The sequence below is a fragment of the Sceloporus occidentalis genome, unplaced genomic scaffold (genome assembly GCF_023333645.1).
Source record: "Sceloporus occidentalis isolate IW3139 unplaced genomic scaffold, rSceOcc1.0.p SCAF_292, whole genome shotgun sequence".
In the NCBI taxonomy this organism is placed as follows: Eukaryota; Metazoa; Chordata; class Lepidosauria; order Squamata; family Phrynosomatidae; genus Sceloporus; species Sceloporus occidentalis.
Window position 1 is genome coordinate 378,879 of NW_028317272.1, and position 23,262 is coordinate 402,140.

General features: G+C 38.2%; 1 protein-coding gene across 1 annotated transcript; it reads right to left on the minus strand.

The window, feature by feature from the left end:
- Positions 1 to 312: 312 nt before the first annotated feature.
- Positions 313 to 7,276, minus strand: LOC149275306 (extracellular calcium-sensing receptor-like). Its single transcript, XM_089504840.1, has 6 exons — positions 7,269 to 7,276; positions 4,316 to 4,604; positions 2,741 to 3,535; positions 1,701 to 1,928; positions 1,389 to 1,512; positions 313 to 1,232 (listed from the first exon to the last, which is right to left on the minus strand). The coding sequence occupies exons 1-6, from the start codon at positions 7,274 to 7,276 to the stop codon at positions 313 to 315; spliced, it is 2,364 nt and encodes a 787-aa protein (XP_089360966.1).
- Between the last annotated feature and the right edge of the window lie 15,986 nt (positions 7,277 to 23,262).

Sequence of the window (23,262 nt, forward strand, 5' to 3'; positions counted from 1 at the left end):
AGCAGGTAAATAAAATGGAAATGCTGATTGGGGATATCCTCTGATACTTTGAACGCACAATTTTATTTTGCGGCCTAAGAACTTGGCCAACGGTGGTAAAAACCTAGAATCTCTGTTTGTGTCTTGGACTGTTCTCAGCTACGAACTATACAGAATGACTCAATAACATATGAAACACATATAAACTACGCAGAGGATTCAACAATTTTATTTATAATTTTTTATAATTCATATTATTATGTTGTCTATCGACGTATCTGCGGGTGACTCTGTATGTAATATATGAAAATATCTTCTTCACGCTGATAGAAGTTACATGTTTGTTCTCATAGTTGACCCTTTTCCAAGAAGGTTCTCACGAGTGTTGAGGTCGGGTCTAAATAATATTATGTATGTTTTGGGGAGGAAAATACAACTTAGAACTCCAGCGCCGGAAGATGTGATTCCAAATATCTCTACGGCCACCATGTACTTTCCCTGAGTGCTTAGGTAGGCAGGGATAAAGGAGATCCAAACACTCAGGAAGATCAGCATGGAGAACGTGATCCATTTGGCTTCGTTGAAGCTGTCCGGTAATTTCCTGGCCAGAAAAGCGACCATGAAGCTGACACAGGCTAAGAACGCCATGTAACCCAACATGCACCACAGCAAAGTGTCCGAGCATTCATTACACTGGAGTATTATCACTCCTACCTTGATATTCATGTTTCTCTCAGGGAAAGGAGGACATGTGAGTACCCAGTAGCTACAGATGAATATCTGAAGAAGGGTACAGATGGACACAGTTGATGCTGGGACTCTGGGTCCCAGCCACATCCTCATGTTGCTACCAGGTTTGGTAGCGCTGAAAGCAATGACAACCATGATGGTCTTGGCCAAGACGGACGAAACACTGAGGACAAAGATGACCCCAAAAGCCACTTGGCGGAAAATGCAAGTTAATCTATGAGGTTCCCCTATAAACAGCAGAGGACAGAGGAAACTCAGACTCAAGGAATTTAGGAGGACATAGGTAAGATCTCGATTGTTGGCTTTCACAATGGCTGTGTCTTTGTTCTTGTAGAAGACGCACAAGATTGTTACTGTTGACAACGATGCAAAGATTACAGCCAAAAAGAGGGCCATTCCCAGTGGTTCCCAAAATGAGAGGTACTCTATAAGCTTTGGGGCGCACCTTGTTTTGTTCTCATTGGGCCATGTCTCAGCAGAGCAAGCAAAACAGTTTCTCGAATCTGAAAAACAAACATTTTTCAAGATTTATTAATTTCTGTAATGACTTGAACAGTCATTGATTGTAGAATATTAAATAAGATCAGTCTCAAATTTTTCCAATTCCTACATTTTGTCTGTACACTAAAAAAAAAACACTTAATAGGCACTGGCTGTACCTGTCTGGTTGGATATTTCTCCTTCTGAACACGGGATACAGTCAAAGCAGCAAGAAGGTCGACCCTTTTGAGGAGCTTTCCGAAATCCGGGAGAACAGCTTTCACTGCACATGGAACGAGGGATCTGAGGGACAGAGAAAAAGAAGGGTAAGAAGAAAGGACATACTTGGTTATCTGCCCCCTGGATATATGGAGAGAGGACAGCCCGAGCTATCTGTCCCATCTCTAAATACAAAATTAGGGCAGAATGAGCCAATTTATCAAAATTCCCAATGTACTCAAAGCTCACATATCCCTGTTCAGAAATATTACCTCCTCGTCTCCTGTAATCCACTGGATGGCTGAGATATTGATGCTTAACTCATTTGCTTCCGTTTCTCGCATGTTGTATCTACCGACCTTCACAAACTTAATAGAACCGTCAGAAGTTCGGTGCCAGTTCACAAGATCGTAGTCAGTTGGTGGGTCTCCGTTCTGGTCAAAGTATATCTCATCACCCATCTTGTTTTCAAAATAGACATCTTTCAAGTAATGAACAACCTATCGCAGTAGAAGAGAAGGAGGCTCATGTTTTCATGAGGAACATTGGTTTCCATACTACATAAGTTGAACTGATTTGAGATGTAAAAATCATAAGCATCTGAGAAGTTTTCAATTTCAGCTGCAATTTCCAAAATATTTTCTTAATGAAAGTAAATGTCCACAATTTCTGTTCAAATGCCTTGAACTTAATAAGGAAAGAAATAACCTCGAGACTCCAGGAGAAGCCGGGCTTTCCCCTTTTAAAGCCCATTTCCCCTTTAAATTGGGGTGTCTCCCGCCATGTCAGTGGGAACGCCAACAACAACGTCGGTGGAAACCCCCACCGACGTCGGTGGGACCACCCGTGACTTCAGCGGGACTGCCCACTGATGTCCCGTAAGGGAAGGCTCTGGGTAGCTGGACCCCACAGGTTCCCAGGTATGTCCATGATGCTACATGGGCACAATCCTAACAGCAGGTCACGCTTGTTCTCCATCTCTGGTGTCTCCATCCTTCATTTCTCTTGTCCCAAGCAGTCTAGTTACCCGTCTCCTGGCTCATTGGGTCTGAACAATAACTTATTGAGCTCCATTAGTCAGCGTCAGCTACCCAGAGACCAGGGTGAGAGTGAGGTGGAGGTGTTGTGCTGTTGGTGGGGTTGAGGGCAGCTAATGCCCATCTAAATACCCCAACATGAGAAGACATAGTCATGTTCATGAAACAAAGTATTTTAATAAACAGTGTGAATACATAAAAGTAGTTGGACACTATAAATCTAAATACAATTGAGAAATGAATATTAAGATATATTTTCATTGTCATTTACTTACCCGCCATGGTTTAATGGTTCGGAAATCTCTACATTTTTTACCACATGCACTCAAGTATGCATGGAGGGCATAGGCCACCGCGTACACTGCATTGTATATCGTATAGTGGGACCTGAAGTCAAACTCATCGAATTCATAATCTTTGCCGGTAAATCTTTCCAGTTTTTCCTCCCCTGTGCACAGAACACTCCCATTCTGTGCATCATTCCAACGGCAACTGTGTACAATTTCCCAGAACGTCTGTATGAAGATATCGTTTGGGAGGGCAGTCGATGGGCGAATGGAAAGTAAAAAGTCCTTGAATCCCGTTATTTCTGCTTCATGCAATGAAAAGCCCAGGGTTCCCATCATTGTACGGCTAAACTGGGTCACAGAAGCGATTGGGGAGTTTGACCACCCATTACAGGCCACCCAAATCTTCCCGGGGTCCTTATTTTCCAACAACTCTAACAGCATATTTATAAAGGGATCCCGAGAGAAGATGATGACCACCTTAGCAGTTGATTGCCTAACGATATCTACAATGGACTTCATCTTTTCGGGAGACGTTCCTTTTCCGAACACCTCGTGATAAGCCAGACATACTCCTAATTTCTGGAGTTCTTCTTTCAGAATTTGAGACCCCAAAACTCCATAATCATCATCAAGAGACAGCAAGCCAACCCAGTTCCATCCCATGAATGACACCAACTTGGCCAAGGCAAGAGCTTGTGTGTTATCGTTGGGGATGGTGCGGAAGAATGAAGGGTAGAGGAAGCGATTGCTGAGAGAGGGTGCAGAAGCAGTGTAGCTTACCTGGGATACAGACAAATGGCCAATGTAATTAAGTTATCATATGACGTAACAGGAGTTTGATTAATATCAAGACAACAAATGATTATGTTTCCACCAACGAATTAAGCATTTTTCAACCTCTGGAAGAAGAATCCTTTGTTCCCACCTGGTGGCCATGTTAGAGAATAGAGAGGTCCACCACGGTGAATAGAGAGGTCCACCATGACATCAATATATTCATTTATCTCATGCACCTTCCATTATGTAAAATTCCCTGCCAAACTTATTCCCCCCTTCTCTGCTCTTCAAATTTTAAAGAGGTCCTTCAAGGGGATATGTTGCTTTTCATAAATTCTACATTTTACAGTTTTATACCTGAAATAATCCTAAACCGTGGTTCTGAAAAGCAATATATCAATATATCTATATATATATATATATATATATATATATATATATATATTAAAATCAACATAATGTGTGCACAATGGAAGCTCACATTTGGGCCAATTGTCCTAAAAATCATTAAAGGCTACTGCATTGTCCCCTTTAATTACATTATCCACATCATATAGATGATTTCACTTAGATTGCAAGCTCTTGTAATGTAGTACCTTTAAAATCCTAAATTGTGACAATAAAAGGTTTAAATTCCTCTTTTATCATTGTAACATCCTTTTAAAAATGTAGGTCATAAGTATCAAGGAGGCATAAAAGAAAGATGGGAAAATGGGTTAGGAGAACGGACTAGAAAGATCGTGATCAAACAACAGGTTTTTTGTTGTTTGTCTGTGTTTTTACCTGAGGATATTTATATACACCCAGTAGAGTGGCCATTGCCATAGACGTTGTGGAGAAGGCATCCCCGATGACAGCAAGAGGCACGCGGGGCTGGCACTGGTAGTTGGGAACACTATGGTCTTCTCCAGAAAGGGTCTGCCAGGTTCCAGAAAGAACCTCAGATAAGTGGACACAGCTATCGAAAATATGGTACCCCAGGGAGATGTTAGGAAGCAAATTGTGGTTCTGGTTAATTTCATCAATGGCAAATATCATAGTCTGCATCCAACTGTACGACATAGTGCTGTACCTGGAAAAGAGAGAAAACCGGTGAAGGACATTAAAAAAATGTTCCATTTATAAAATTACTCATTACTAGTCATTCGGCAGCAAAAATGTTCTAGTCGTCCAGATCAGTGGTTTCCCAAAGTAATATGTTTGGAGACAGCTTGGATAGATCATTAAAGTTAAAGTTTTAGTTAAGAAAACATCTTTTTTTGAGGCTTAGATGGAATGTAAGGAAGTTTTATTTTACTAAGAGGCTGGTAGATAAGTGGAACAGCCTCCCAGCAGTGGTATAGAGACCAATACAGTTAGGAAATGTAAAAATGCATCTAACACTATCCAGCAGCACCTCTCCGCCTTGCACACAATATTTATCATAGCCAAATTATTGGTTATGGTGGGCAATATATACAGAGAATGTCCAATCATAGTACACTTCGTCTTTAGCCTCAGCATTTACATGAGTATGTAATATAATATTTAACAATATAATTTAAAAAGTATCTTTTTTTTAATCAGACAAAGTAAAAATGTTCAGTTGAAATAACAAATATCTTTCAAGCATGAAAACACAATTTTGGAATCACTCTACATAATAATGGTATCAATATTTCGTTATAACATAATATAACAGGTGATATCTAATTAAGAACTGAATTTATTAATTGAAAAATAATAACATTTTAGTATCTATTGGTGTCGAGGTCTCTGAGCCTCACTGTGACTGGTGGGCCTTCATGGACTTGAACTTGGACCTTGGACCTTCATGGACCTGGTCCTTTTAGATGGTGTTAGACTCCACCACACATTGGAGTGTCCAATCTTGAATACTTCATGCCGTTCGCACTTTGAATATTATCTAATAAAGATGGTTGCACAGATTAGAAGGAACACGAGAGGTTCTCCATGAATGAGACTTACAATTCGCAGGCAACGGGCAGGCTTTTCTCTTTGAATGAATACCTCCTATACTTCCATGAAGTGTGTATTGGGAAGAACCCAGCCATCATTAAATCCCCATTTTGTATATACCCCTTCTGCTGAGGACTCGAGAGGGCGCAAGGCTGAGGATGAGCAACGGAGACTGGTGAAAAAACAGCATGGAGGTAGAAGTAAACTGCTAGGACCATGCTGGAGAGAGATAGTTGGAGAAAGACATAAAAAATATAACAATACATCATTTACATAGTTTGCTTTATACAACAGGTTCCTTAAATTGGGATACAATGTTACCTTGAGAGTGATGCTAAACAGCGCCCCCACATAATCAGAAGGCAAGGGGGAGTACTGCAGGCAAATTATCTACATGTAAAATGTTACATTTTATCAAAACCAACAAATTATTAAAATTTTGAGAAATTGAGCTTAATTAGGTTCATCAGGCCGGAGAACCAGAGAGGGGGTAATAGGGTGACAAACACAGAATGAAAGGGCTTAATAATCTTTACATATTCAGGCAAAACTAGAAAAAAAGTCATAAAAATAATAATTTTACTTATTATAGATAATGTTGATCGCAGCAAAAGCTGGGATCAAGAAGGGGTTTTTTTAGGAGAATATTAGATAAAAGTCTATTTTTTTATTTTATTTTTGCCTTCTTGTTGAACAGGGTATGGGTAACTCAGAAGGGATGAACTTGATGAATATTAAGTCATCTGTCAAACTGAGTAACTAGGTCACTATATTAATTTTAGCGGATATTTATCAGATAGATCAGAGGTTTTTACAATTTACAGGGACTCATAACTTAGATAAGTGTAATAAAATATTTTATTTTCATTAAAATGATGTAATTTTTTTTACCTGTAAATCGCTGGATAATGTTCAACTCATTCTCTTGATTAAAAAAAGGATATTTTTGTATGTTTTCTATTATTATTTTTTTATTTGTAAATAAATATGTTTAATTGAAATAGAAATGCTCCCAAATGTTAAAATTATTGCAATTTGTGTAATTTTTTTTTTAACTTACTAAAACCAGAGCCAGCTGGTAATTGGTTAAATTATCATTGAGTTAAATTAGTTATTCTTTCAACTTCTTATTGATAAATTGTAACGTAAAATGAAGTAAATTATTAAGAATTAAAACAAACCTCCTCATATTTTTACCGGAGCATACAGAATTATAATTGAAATATTTTCAGAATTTGGGATATTTTCCAAAAAGTTTTATTTTATTTTTTTATTTAATGGGTTATTTCGCTGAAACGTATATGTTTCGTTGGATAATATGTTTCGTTGGATAAACATAGAAAAACATGTAGAATCTCATAAACTTTTGGGACCTCAGTGGTCTCTTCCTCAAATCATTTCCATCTGAACAAGAGACTCCTGTGGTCCTGGAAGATTTTTCTCATCATTTTTCTGTGTTTTGCCCAATGAAAGGGGGGTCCCCTTTGACTTAAAATCTCCATCTCCTCTTCTAGAATAGTCTAAAAAAGTAGTAAATAATATTATTCTGTTTCTGTACCAAAAAAAAATCTACCTACCTAAAAAAATATATATATATATATAAATTCCCTCGCCCCTGATATTTTTTGACTATTAACCCCTTGATAGCCCCATTACAAAGTCACCTATGTTAGAATATGGACTATGTGACCCTGAGCTTCTGCCCATTTACCCCGAGACCCTAAAAATTGGGGTAAAAACACTGAGGCAAAATGGTATTAACTCTTTCTGTACCTACCTGGGCATCTATGATCCAATCTGTGACATGCAGTCACTGCTCTTACCTGTATATGAAGAGACCCCTGCGTCAGAGTAAGTCCTGTAGGTTAGCGGCGGGGTTATATATACATTATCGACCTTCTCCGGGGTTCGGTGTTAAGCCCCCGCGGGAGAAGGCTCATAATTGTCGTTAATATTTTGCACTTGCCATTATATTGTTATTGGAAGGGAGGTCCCCAATTAGCTGGAAAGATAATTGCTGCAATAGTCACAGCGTCAGCTTCCGTCTGCAAAACACACACTCCTGACCGGGCGTTTGGCTGTAGCGTCATACCAGAGCATATCGTACATGTAATAATGTGATATGATATATATTAAGTGGCATTAAAACTTTTTAAAGGATTAAGCAAACATCGGTGGTGGATAAGTGGAAAAGCTTCCCAGCAGAAGTGGTAGAGGCTAACTCAGGGTTTTTAAACATGCATGGGATAGGCATGCGGCTCCTGAATCTAAGACAAGACCCATGATAAGCTAATTGTTCGTTTACTTTATCTAGGCTACTACAAGACCACGAACCTTACTAGGTCCTTATCTTACTGCTACCACCTCTACTGGGAGTAATTGAGATACCCCAAGGTATAAATCTTCATGACCCCCTCAAGCCAAATATTAATAATGAATATTGGGTCTTCTATATGGCATTAGATTACGAGAGGAGCCAGGGCGGTCATAGAAGAAACTGTCATGGCTGCCGCTTAGCCTTCTTCATCTGTTCCCTGTCAATAGATTGGCTGAAAAAAACTTTCAAATTAAATCAGGGAATATTTTTTAATCAGTAGAGTAAGAAAAAATGCCGGGACCCCCTGCAAGACTTACAATCGTGGGCGCCAAGCCTACCCCCATCTTTCACATATGCAGCCTTCCTTCCACCCCGCCTTTCACTCATATAGCCTTCCTACCCCCCCATCTTTCACCCATACAGCCTTCCTACCGCCCCCCCGTCTTTTACATATACAGCCTTCCTACTCCAGTATTGCACCCATATAGCTTCCTATGATGTTGTTTCACCCATACAGCCTTCCTACCCCTGTCATTCACTCATTCCTACCCCTGTCATTCACTCATTCCTACCCCTGTCATTCACTCACACAGCTTTCCTACCCTCACCGTCTTTCGCCCATAAAGCCTTCTTTAAACAATGGAACACATTTTAAACAAATTACAAGGAGGAACTGAAGAAACTCTTGAGAAGAAAGATTTCTGCGTTCTCCGTGCCTCCAATTCGAATAAGTGCACAGATACCATAAGCTATTGCACATTATTGGGTAATGTACAGCGCTATGGAGTATGGTGGTGCTATATAAAACAAAAAATAATAATAATAATGTGCCCAGAACTTCTCCGTGAAGATAATATCTGGGAACGGGGTCGAAGTACGGATAGAAATAAGAATCTCCTTGAGCCCTGGCCTTTCAACTTTGTACATCTATATACCGTATTTGCTCGATTATAAGACGACCCCCCCCCAAAATGTTAACATTAATTTAGGGGGAAAAAAAGAAAAAGCCTGACTATAAGACTACCCTATAGGAAAAATGTTTTACTAGTAATTTTTATATATATATATATATATATAAAAAAACTATGATTGAGAAAAAAAACATTTTTGTTTTTATTTCCTTTTATTTCCCAACCTGCCCCCCAGTTATCCCCCCCCAGGCTTGCCGCTCTGCCCTCCCCCTGTATGCCTCTGCCTCCCTGATATGCCTTTTAACCCCCTGTATGCCACTCTGCCTCCCTGATATGCCTTTTAACTCCCTATATGCCACTCTGCCTACAGAAATGGCTTTTAACCCCCTATATGCCACTCTGCCTCCCTGATATGCCTTTTAACTCCCTATATGCTACTATATCTACAGAAATGGCTTTTAACCCCCTATATGCCACTCTGCCTATAGTAATGCCCCTATTTGGCCTATGTGCTGTGAAAAAAAACTTGTCTTATAATCGAGCAAATACGGGTATATTGCAATTTCATGAGTTTCCTCCTCATTTTTAACACCTGTAAGATCATTAGAAGTCAGCTTTTCTTAAAATACAAAGGTTTATGATCACTTGATTCTGGATTTTGTGTATGTCTCAGACACACACACCGCCTAAACGCTTGTAAATGAGAGGGCCCTCCTCACCTGTTGTCTCTGTAAGTCAACTTGTTATGTTACATACTACTTGTTATGTGCTGTCTACCCATTGTACAGCGCTACGGGATTTGATGGCGCTATATAAAACAATAAATAATAATAATAGAGACAGATATAGTCAGTCAGATATAGATTTTCTGGTGGGAAGCTCATTGCTCGAGGTGAAATATGGTGGGTTAGACGGACTTCAAATGCATGCCAAAGCACCGTATCCATGCGCACTATTATATAGTCCATAGCTTATTTAAGTGCTACACAAGTGTCACCAAAAATGTATGTCACAATTGTTATCACCAGCTGAACATTACGATATATTAATACATACTTAGTGACTCATCTCACTTTCTTTTTATAGGGTAGTAGAAGTATTATTAAACACTCATCTACAGACACCAGACAAGCCAGAAGGCTTGTTTTTCCCTCACAAATCTCATGGCGCTTCCACAACCACAAGGGATTCTGGGTAGGCGCATGCAAATAAGGTTAACAATTATCACCTTTGCCTCTATATCCACTTTATACATGGATCCCTTGAAAGTAATTGCCCGCTGTACAAGACAGCCTTTATTTCTGAGGGAAAAACAAGCCTTCTGGTTTGTCTGGTGTCTGTAGATGAGTGTTTAATAATACTTCTACTACCCCTTAAATTTAAGTGGAAGGGTTTCCATCACCTTTTACCCACCATAACTTATGTAATGGTATTTCTTTTTATACAAAGATGTACAAACCATTGTAGTAAGATTGATGAATGGATTGCCAGACAGATGGATAATTATTATGTAGGCACTGTAGATCATACCGTAGTATATCATTTGACCACTAGGTGTCAGGCTCCTCACTCCGAAGCATCAGGGTTTATGCCCTATGGTTGTTTATTTATTAAGAACTACAAATGTTTTTCACAATTTTTAACACTTGAGTAGACATCTTATTTTGGAAATTATGCATGACAGATATATATATATATTTTTTTTTTATTATTAATATTATTTTTATTTTATTTTTTAATTTTTTTTTTTATTATTATTATTATTATTATTATTATTATATTTAATGTATTTATTTATTTATTGCCAGTTTAGCGTATTCCCACCAAATTATTGTACTAATAGTGTTGCATTAAAAAATTAGATGCTATATGAGACCAATCTACTAACTAGACAAACACCATGACTTATCCTTATCATACTGGCTGTGGTAAACCATAGAATGGCTCAGTTTTTAATCACCCAGTCAGACCTTCGGACTAACCAAAGTCTATGGAGGAACGGACTTCATTAGAATTGCCACAAAGCATCAACTCAGTGTGCTGTTTGATCAGAGAAAGTCACCCAAAATATCACGTGAATGAGAACAACAATGTCCTCCGGATTGTCAGATAAAGGGAGTTTATTGGGGCACAATGTCAATGATGACCAACATAACTGAGTTTATGGAGCACTGGGGTTCTCAAGGATCAAGGAGAAAACAAACTTCCATGGGTCGTGCAATGTAACTCTTTTTATAGTTAATAATATTCTGGAAGGAAACACTCCAGGGCCGAGTTGCAGGGCCAGGCTGAAGTCCCTGTGCAGAGGCAGGATCTCAGCTGGAGTCACACGTGTATTGCTGTGTTGAGTTGCAGACGACTGTCTGCAATAGCCTTAGTAATTCCCTTTGGCGCCATCTGTAGGCACAACTGGAAAACACAGGACGTCTAAGAACAGGTTCACAGCAACGAAGTCTGTAGAATAGGCAGGCACAAGCAGAATACAATGGAGTTTGTAGAACACGCAGATGACAAGGGGGTCTGCAGCACAACCTGAAGGGGGAATAATAGCACAGAACCAAATCATAATCCGAAATGGGAGTCAAACGGGTCAAAGTACAGAGTACAGAAGAACCAAATCAATCGTAGTACAAAGGGGTAAACCAGGTTGAACGTCAAAGTTCACACCAAGGGTCAAAATCCAGATAAGCAAAACTATCCTGTTATTCACATTAAAATAAAGTCCGTTATTCACATTAAAATACGTATTTCAATATATTGGCCCAATAAAACATATCTTCCATTTCCTCTATGACCAAAGCTATACTGATCTTCCTTGTAAAATGAAAATACTCCATGTCATTTAGGTCAATAAAAAAATGTAATTTACATTTCCAATAAAATAATTGAAATTAGATTTTTTTTAATCCTGTTGTTTCTAAACTTTAATTTATATTCCCCAAAAATATTGAATTATTTAAAAAAATATATATATAATATTTTTGATCATAATTTTATATATTTTTTATGTTTTTTTATATATATATTCGGCCATGTTGTTTCTGAATTTACTTATTTACTTATAGCTAAAAATATATTTTTAGCTATGTTGTATAGACAATATAATTTATCACATTTTCTTCTTTCCAGAAAATATAAAAAATACTAGTTTTTTGGGTATTTAATCCAAGTGTTTGGTTTTTTTTGTTATAATTATATATCTTTTTTTTTAACCATGTTAATTCTAAACTTTAATTCACATTCCACATTAAAGTATTGAATTCTTTATCAAAAAAAAAAATAATAATCATGTTGTTTCTTTCATTTTTGTTTCCCGTAAAATTATTTTGACAGCGCCGATATTTTTTTTTATCTAAAATGTTCCCTTGATTAACGAGCTCTCTGCGCTTTGTTAATGTCGCTTTTCCAAATGTATAATTCCCGGTAGATCTCCCATTTAGTATAATGGCTTTTTTTACCATCTGCTTTTTATGTGCCTTGGGGGCTCGGAGCTGAAGACCGTCTCTCTACAGACCAAAAGTCATCGTCTCGCAATTACTAAGCGCTGGGGGCCGCGGTTTCAAAAGATAATTGATATAATTGTTTCTTTTCAACATTTAATTTTTTTTTTTCTTTTTATTTTTTTTTAATGCATTTGAAATTGTTAAAACGTAATTACATTTTTTTATGTCTTAAATCCTCTAATTAACCTTCTTGAATCAAAGTTTAGAAAATCCAATGTCATTTATTTTTCATTTTTAGTAATTATCTAAAAAAAAAATTGAATTTTGAAAAATAAAAAAAATATATATTTTTATTTTGAAAAAAAATAAAGATTTTTTGCGATTCTCTGTTTTTCTCTGGTTACTTTGTATTTTCTTTTGAATTATGGATAATTTTCTCTGTTCTTTTAGTTGAATAATGTTCCATATGACTTAAAATGGACCATTAGTTTGCTGATGATGGAGGAGAAAAAAATCAAAATTGCCATATTGTTCCTACTTGTGATTTTGCTGTTAAAAAAATATGTTCATGGCATTTATTTTATAGCGAAATTATTTTAATGGAATAAAAATTTGCTTGTCACTAATTCTATGGAACATGAGGCCGGAACCTACTTACCAACCACTGAATGACGTAACAGTATGTTAAATATTTACTAAGAAAAGGGAACTTTCAGCAACTTCCAAATAAGCCAGGATAGTGCAAATGGCAAATAATTTTATTTTTTATATTATTAAACTAGCAGTAATTACTTATAATTTAGTTTACTGAGATGGTGGTATATAAGTGGAACAGTCTCCCAGCAGAAGTGGTGAAGGCTAATACAGTGAGTTGATAAAAATTGATAAAATTGATTTTAAAAAAATCATACAATATTATTATTATTATTATTATTTGTATTATTATTATTATTATTTGTATTATTATTATTTGTATTATTATATTTATTATTTAAATAGCACCATTATATTCTGCAATGATGTACGATAGTTTCCATATAATTTTACAATATTATTATTATTATTTGTATTATTATTATTTGTATTATTATTATTATTTGTATTATTATTATATTTATTATTTAAATAGCACCATTATATTCTGCAATGATGTACGATAGTTTCCATATAATTTTGGGCCATAAGAAGTATTTTTTTTAAATAAAAAAAGTAAAAACAAATGACTTTAAAAACATAATAAAATCAGATTTACAATGTCATTAATATTTTTAATTTGTTATTTAATTATATAGCAACATCATATTCTGCAGTGCTGTACAATACAACATTTCATATAGTGTAAATCTAACTTTAATTTTCCTTTTTCTAGTGTTTTTTTTAATTATTTTGAGTGGTTCTGTAACAAACCTTTAATCTCTGTTGATGCAGATTAATTCTAAGCACGAAACGCCTTATGATTATTGTTTTTACTCGAAATTAAGCCGTTAATGATAGTTTGATGCCGCAGTGGCCCCAGATGGTGTCGGTCTGTCTGCTTGACCCGTGTTGTGTGTCATAATTCTTTAGGTAAGCGGTGACAAGACATGATTTATTACACACTACTAAACTAATCGGTTTTAATTATATACACACGTCGAGCGGCGGGAAGCAAGGTGATCATTATATTCGCGAGGTACAATTCATGCGGAAATGCCAACAGGTCGGCCTTAAACTAAGTCGCATCACTACAACAACAAATAGTGGACGGCGGCCATTTTTTACATTGGCCAGCCAGTATAGATAAAATATGGGCTTGGGGAATAAAACAGAAAAAAATGATTAAAATAAAATTCTAATATTAAAATTAATAATAATTTTAAAAATGAATTATTATTATTATTTTTTTACTATTATCTTTTATTTATACAGCACCAGAAATTTACGCAGCACTTCTTACAATACTAATCTCTTATTATTTATGTATAGACATAGGTGAGGCCTGGCAAACGGGGCAGGGGTGGCAATTACCCCCCCCCCCCGTGGGCTACTCTCGGCCAATGACTGAAGCCCCCTTTAGTGTGTTTTACTTGCACTTCATCATACGGCCACTAGGATTCTGTAGCACAACAAGGACTTTAGTTCTTCTTGAGGTGTATGACCGTATTCATGACCCAGGGCTGCCCCTTAGCACCACCGTCTTCATATGACTTTATATCTCCGACACGGGGTAAAGTCAATGTCGTAGGGTAAACGGACCAGTTTGGACATCAGAGATCCCCTTGTGATCAGCCCACTGAGCCACAGCAGATGTTTTACTGCCCTTCCCCGGATCCAGTCCTGCTTAGGCCACAATATATTTTTTGAATAGTTTTAATGAACGATAAGTGGACCACCTCAGCCTTTTTCTTCTGGCCACGTACAAATCTCCCATATGGATGACCGGCACATGTAAAGCGCTGCCCCCTGCAGTATGCAGGATGTATAACTGAGTCATCGGTTTTCCTTCCACGAGATTATACGTTCCACATAGTGGAACAGATTCACTTTACGTAGAGGGTAACTTTTTTACCTATACGTTGTGCACATGTATGGGTGAAAAGCTATGTTACGTCTTTAATCGCCCACACTAAGTAGCCATAGAGATAAAAATGAAATATAAGGCCGCCGGGTAGGCCGCAGACTGTGTTCAGCATTTGGGGATTGAAAAGAATGCTGTCAGGGTGAGCGTGCATGTGTGTGCGCAACAACCAGGCAGCCATATTGGAATTCTTCAAGCACTGCCACTATTTAGGTGAGTATTGCTTCACAAATATACATTTGCTAGCGGCTTTACCAGCAGGATGTATATATTATATAATGTGCCTTTTTGTTTTTTGAATGAAAGGACCTTTTCTATGGATTAAGCCCCGTTTTGCCCATTGTGAGCGTTCTCGTTCCACACGCACGCGGCGATCCCACGTATACACGGCGCGGACTCTCCACTCCCAGTGCTGCAGCCGCTGGGGATGACAGGCATCAGGCCTCAACATGTAGCTTCAAATGAAATAATTAGAGTGATTATCCCGGCCTCCCTTTCCACACGTAGCTGATCTCCCACGGCGGGAACTATTTCCGTGCTGACACAGCACTTAATTACCCCGTATCTTCTGATGGAGAGGCAGCTCTTACCTGCCTTTTAACCCTTTCATGTAACTTCCTCAAAAAGTGAAAGGTTTATAAGACACAATATTAATTTTATTACCATAATTATATGTGACCGAAAAAAAGATACAAATGTAATCTGTAGAATTGTATTATTTTGAAATTTGATATAAATTTGGAAACTAGAATTCTAATTGATACTTTTATTATTAGGTAGGTTTTATTAGGTTATTGGATAGGTTGCTTACCTGGTAGAACGGAATGTGTATGTAAATATATATATATATATTATATATATAATAATCTTATAAAGTTTATGATTTTTGTCACTACAATGCCCATTACTAGTTTATTCATTCTGTAACATTCTGTACTATCAATTCTTCAATTAAAGATCCTTGTTACCGTTATAGATTGCAGATATATATATATATATATATATATATATATATATATATAGTATATTATATAATATAATTATATAATTATATTTTAAAATATAGTTATATAATTATATTATATAATATACTATATATATATATATATTATATTTTTATATATATATATATACTGTGTATATATAATTATATATATAAAATTATATATATCAGATTGATATAATAATATAAACATATTGTATATCATAATTACATAATTATATAATTATATTATATTATTTAATATACTATATATATATATATTTCTATTATATTATTAATATATATATACTGTATATATATATATCATTTTTTATATATATAAAATTATATATATATATCAGATTGATATAATATAAATATGTTATATATATCATAATTATATAATTATGGTTGAATGTTATATATATTTAATAAATACACATATATATATATATATATATATATATACAATTATTTAATTATGTAGTGTATCTTCTTGTCACTATGCCGCGGATTACTAGTGTATCCATTCTGTAACATTCTGTATTATTACTGCTTCCATTAAAGATCCTCGTTACAGTTATAGATGGAAGATGAGTTACAATGTGTCAGATAATGTCTCCCGTCAGGTAAGGTTCTGACGTTACCGATGTGAATTGTGTCCCTAACCTGCGCTCTCTGTCACCAAGGGCTTTAATTATTAAATAACCGGTAAATTGCTGTTTAATTGGCCTGTCCCTGCGTTAATTAGCGGAGAGATCACAGCAGCGGTGTCAGCCTGCTACACCCTTACCAGCTGTCACACGAAAGACAACAAGATAATACAGTCCTTGGGACGCAGCGAAGATAAACGATCTTAACCCCCGCCAGCTGTCTCGCAAACTCCGACAGCACTAATGCACACAGCAAATGTACGGAACAGAAACGGCAACCATTAATACCATGCAGTGCAAAGCAAATACCGTATTTGCTCGATTATAAGACGAGGTTTTTTTCAGAGCAAATGCTCTGAAAAATACCCCTCGTCTTCTAATCGGGGTCGTCTTCTAATCAGACCTCAAATAGAGTCTGATTAGGAGACTAAGATCCAGATCCCCCGCACCGCTGCAGGGGACCTGGATCCTCCTGTCTCACCCCCCCCCCCATCATACACACACTTACCGGTGCTTCCTGCTGTATTGCCGGGGCAGCGGGTTGACGTCTACGCGATCCGCGTAGACAACGTCCGCTGCAGCCGGAAGGAGGTGTGGCTAGCAGCGGGGGTTGTCTGCGTCCGTCGCGCAAACCTTCCCCGACTGTCAGAGATCAGAGTTCCCCGCACCGGTGCGGGGAACTCTGATCTCTGACAGCCGGGGAAAGTATACGCGACGGACGGATACAAACCCCCGCTGCCAACTCCACCTCCTTCCGGCTGCAGCAGAAGGCGACGTCAACCCGCTGCCCCGGCTGGAAGCACCGGTAAGAGAGGGCTGAGAGGGGAGGGGAGGGGAGAGTGTGTGTGTGTGTGTGTGTGTGTGTGTTAAATGGGGGCATAGGGCATTTCTGGAGTGGCGTTAAGGGGGCATTTAATAGAGCACTCTGCCTCCTGAAATGCCTTATACACCTATATGCCACTCTGCCCCATAATATGCATTTTAACCCCCTAAATGCCAGAGTGGCATATAGGGGTATAAGGCATTTCTGGAGGCAGAGTGCTCTATACAATGCCTTTTAACTCCCTTAATGCCACTCTGCCTCCTGAAATGCCTTATACCTCCCTATATGCCAAAAAGGCATATCATGGGCCACAGTGCCATATTGGAGTGGCAAGCCTGGGGGCAGATGTGCGTAACTGGGGGACAGGTTGGAAAATACAAGAAATAAAAACAAAAAAAATATTTTTCTCAATCATAGCTTTTATTAAAAAAAATAGTTTACATGAATTAACATTTACTGGTAAAACTTTTTTCCTTTAGGGTCGTCTTATATTCAGGCTTTTTCTTTTTTTCCTAAGTTAATATTCAGATTTTGGGGGGTCGTCTTATAATCAGGGTCGTCTTATAATCGAGCAAATACGGTACACAACTCTAAATAGCACATGTATATGTTATATGCTCACAGAATGGAATGAGTTACTCGGTTATACATCCTCCATACTGCAGGGGGCAGCACTTCAGCACCATATCAAATACAGATACTCTTGTGTGTATTTCACCACTTTTTAATGCATTATTTTATATTATAAACAAATTCTCTTTAACTTTAAACTCAAGCGATACAAACATAGAATTTGCCGGCAGATCATCCCCATTCGGCTCCATCTAGTCGCCTGTTTTTACCTTATTCCGTTTGGTTTTAGATTCAGGAGCCATATGCCTGTCTCATACATGTTTTAATTCCCTCTGTATAAGCCTCTTCCACATCTGCTGGGAGTCTACTATATGTATCCACAACCCTCACAGTAAAGTAAAAAAAAAAAAACAACCTTTGTTTGTAACACCAGCATTTGTGGACTACGATTCCCATCAGGGCAGGACAAAATTTGTAGCGCATTCAGGACTTCAACTCCGTGCTGCTGTGCGGTACAATGTGGTGCATTCATTTAACCTACAGAAGAAAAATAAATAAATTAGATACCTTGGAGAGAAGCTGCAGCACAACACGCCTCTTTGTGGTTCAACAATACGTGCCACTTATGGGCTTGGGGGAGGGTAAATTCATGTAGAGGCATTCAGCATTGCATTTTAGAGTTTAAGTATGAGGACATGCGAGTGAATTTTTACATCTGCTTGTAATCTGCATCTGAGATGAAAGAACATTCCAGTGTTATACTCATACCTTTTATATGCAGAATTATGATATACTTTAAAATTATAAACTTTTTTTTTTTTTTACAATTATTTGGGGATTTTAGGATTTAACGATACCTGGGGCATTTTAGATCTGTCATTATGCTCCCGTTCATTCCCTCGCCCGTGCCGGTCTTATCCACATACCTCACATTTCGCGGCTTCCTTGAGCCGTACTTCCCCTGGTAAAATCCAGACATTTTCTCCTTAAATACTTTGCATAGATGCGTACATTTTGGCAGCCAATTTCCTGTTCAAACTAAACAGCCATAATCCTTCGTTTTATTTCCTGCTCAGGATCATCTCTGCGTGATTATAGGGGATTTACAAGATCACAGGAAAAAATCATATGATTTCATCTTCTCTGAGCCGATCGGCTGAATCTTACATTTCTTACATTTTTGGAACATAGAATCTGCTGGCAGGTCAGCCCAAGCCCCCCCCCCCAGTCGTTAGGTCTCGCCTTAGATTCAGGAGCCGTATGCCTATCCCATGCAAGTTTAATCCCCTCACTGTATTACCCTCTACCACCTCTGCTAAGAGGCTGTTCCACTTACGTACCAACTTCTTCAGTTTAGGCTGGAAGATGACCCAATCCATCAGGTTCAACCCTACCCTGAAGAAAACACTCACATTGAAGCAATGAAAGGGAATTATGCCTCTAAAAGAGGAACAATTCCTTCTTGATTCTGATTTCTCACTGGATCGACAAACTATAGCTAATCCCGTCCTTATAACCCGTTATATCCCTGTATATTCCTCATATTATATACTCTCCGGCCGTATAACTAATCCCATCCTTATAACCCGTTATATCCCTGTATATTCCTCATATTATATATTATATACTCTCCGGCCGTATAACTAATCCCATCCTTATAACCCGTTATATCCCTGTATATTCCTCATATTATATATTATATACTCTCCGGCAGTATAACTAATCCCGTCCTTATAACCCGTTATATCCTGTATATTCCTCATATTATATATTATATACTCTCCGGCCGTATAACTAATCCCATCCTTATAACCCGTTATATCCCTGTATATTCCTCATATTATATATTATATACTCTCCGGCCGTATAACTAATCCCGTCCTTATAACCCGTTATATCCTGTATATTCCTCATATTATATATTATATACTCTCCAGCCGTATAACTAATCCCGTCCTTATAACCCGTTATATCCCTGTATATTCCTCATATTATATACTCTCCGGCCGTATAACTAATCCCATCCTTATAACCCGTTATATCCTGTATATTCCTCATATTATATATTATATACTCTCCAGCCGTATAACTAATCCCGTCCTTATAACCCGTTATATCCTGTATATTCCTCATATTATATATTATATACTCTCCGGCCGTATAACTAATCCCGTCCTTACAACCCGTTATATCCTGTATATTCCTCATATTATATACTCTCCGGCCGTATAACTAATCCCATCCTTATAACCCGTTATATCCCTGTATATTCCTCATATTATATACTCTCCGGCCGTATAACTAATCCCATCCTTATAACCCGTTATATCCTGTATATTCCTCATATTATATATTATATACTCTCCCCGTATAACTAATCCCGTCCTTATAACCCGTTATATCCCTGTATATTCCTCATATTATATATTATATACTCTCCGGCCCGTATAACTAATCCCGCCCTTATAACCCGTTATATCCCTGTATATTCCTCATATTATATATTATATACTCTCGGGCCGTATAACTAATCCCGTCCTTATAATCCATTATATCCTGTATATTCCTCATATTATATATTATATACTCTCCGGCCGTATAACTAATCCCGTCCTTATAACCCGTTATATCCTGTATATTCCTCATATTATATATTATAAACTCTCCGGCCGTATAACTAATCCCGTCCTTATAACCCGTTATATCCCTGTATATTCCTCATATTATATATTATATACTCTCCGGCCGTATAACTAATCCCGTCCTTATAACCCGTTATATCCCTGTATATTCCTCATATTATATATTATAAACTCTCCGGCCGTATAACTAATCCCGTCCTTATAACCCGTTATATCCCTGTATATTCCTCATATTATATATTATATACTCTCCGGCCGTATAACTAATCCCGTCCTTATAACCCGTTATATCCCTGTATATTTCTCATATTATATATTATATACCCTCCCCTGTATAACTAATCCAGTCCTTATAACCCGTTATATCCCTGTATATTCCTCATATTATATGATATTAACCCTCCAGCCCATATTTAAAGGCATCTATTGGATCTCATAACACAGACTCTTTGGGGAGCGGATTCCACATCTTTACCGCTCGTACTATTAAAAACCATTTTCGCTGCTTTAAGTGGATTGAATGGATGACCTCTTGTTCTTTGCTCTGTCCTATTAACAAATGGCTCATCAGGGAGTAACTCATATTGTCCCCGGGCTACTAAAGGGTTAGTATTTGGAAAGTAATGATACAGAATGTAAATCTGGTTCCAGTTACTTAATCACCCCCCCCCCAAAAGCATGATGATAAAGCAGAAATCACACAGGAATGTTTTTTTTAGTATTATTTTTAATTTTATTTTTTCATCAGCAATCAGCAAAGGGGCAAAAACACTTTATCTGTACTCTCTAATATTATATTATATATATATAATATATTAATGGATTGATTCAGGGGAAGGCGAAGAAAACCCCAATTATGTTTCATAAGGGAAAAAAAATCCTTCCTGACCCCAAGATTGGTGATCGTTTTTTCCCCTGGATCAGCCGTCTGTCGCGTTTCAATGCATGTTCCTGCGTACATTGTAAAGAAGTTAATCCTCGTCCTGCAGACCTTACTGTATTATTATTATTGTTTTATATAGCGCCATCATATCCTGTAGCGCTGTACAATAGGTAGACAGGACATAATAAGTAGCAAATAACATAGCAATTTGACTTACAGGTACAAGAGGTAAGGAGGGCCCGGCTCAAAGGAGCTAACAATCTAGAGGGCGTTAGGGTGTATTAAACAAAGGGTAAATGCGCCGCTGTTAGGGATGGCGCAATGAACTATGCTGTAAGCGTCCTTAGTAGACTTAGGCACCGGCCAAGTCTTTGTGGGAAAAAACCCCTTCGTATTCCACGAATATTCGCCCCCTCTCCATGTTCTTTTCGGACGAATATTCATGTACGTTCATGGTGTTTATTTGTTTTCTTCATTTTTTTGCAGGGGGTTAATACGGTTTTAATGCGGTAACAATACGCAGCAACTTTAGTGCCAAGATGTTAAAGGTCCGTAAGAGCAACTCAATTGGTCGCTGGCAAGGGCCTCCTCTGACATCAACCCATGAAGGTATAGACCAAAAACAACAAACCTAATTCCACGTGCGAAGGTGTAAAAAAATATATATAAAAATAATAATAATAATAATATTACTAAGTACTCCCCAAGATAGCAGCCTCCAATGACACTCTTCCCCAAATGCTCAGAAATACAATACGACAACCATGGAGCGCATATACATGGGGAGAAACAAAAAACAACACCAATAGTGTAATATGTATACAAAAATGAAAATAAAAAAGGGGTGTAAGATCCACTCACGAGCGCTCGACCAAGATGGCTGCTTGAACCCGCAGCTCTGCACACCGTACCAGAACAATTTACGCTTTTTGCGGATACCTTAAGAGATGGGGAAGTCTAATCGTTCGGGGGGGACCCCGAAACCTTCAAGCTCACAGGAGAGGCATCCAGCCCCCTCGATGAGACATTTTTTCCGAGGTTCTCGAGATGTGGCCGCGCGGGAGACTGGATCTAAGATGGCGCCTTCTCCCTCTAGCAGAGTTAGTGACTGCTCAGACGACGCTTCCTTGGACCGGGATCTCAACCTTCCAGACGCACAACCCACTGGACACTCTTGGCAAGAGGCCCTTCAACGCTTGCCGACGAAGGCTGATTTAATTTCTGTGATAGATACGGCCCTCGATCAGGCCCTTCATGATGTGCGCGCCGACCTCGGTTCTATCAAACAAGATCTCAAGCATATCGGAGATCGAGTGACTACGCTGGAAGAAGATCAAATTAAAACAAGCGACGCCATCGATACCCTTTCCACGACACTACACGACCACTCGGAATCTTTCAAAGCCCTCCACCGCCAGATGGAGGACTTGGATAATCGAGGGAGGAGAAATAATCTCCGGGTTCGGGGAATACCTGAATCGGTGGTCGCGGGTGATATTCGCACCACGCTTCAATCGATTTTTAATTGTGTCCTGAAACAATCTCCTGACTCACCTATACAATTCGACAGAGCTCACCGGGCTTTGCGCCCGAAAGGACCCCCTTCGGCCCCACCGCGTGATGTAATTTGCTGCCTACACGAATATTCAGTTAAGGAAGCTATTCTGAGAGCCTGCCGTTCCTCCGGTGATCTGGACCACAACGGTGAGAAAATCAGCATTTTCCAAGATATCTCCCCGGTCACGCTCCAAAAACGAAGGGCGCTTAGACCTATCACTGTACTATTGCGAGCGGCTAATATCCCGTATCAGTGGGGGTTCCCATTCGTGCTCATAGCTCGAAGGGACAAGGATGTCTTTACTCTCCGCCAACATAGCGAGCTGGATTCCTTTTTGACGCAACTGGACTTACCGGAGACATCAGTGCAGGACTGGGAGCCCTCGACGCCAATTCCGAAACCGCTTTCTGATCCAGCGAGATCCTGGTC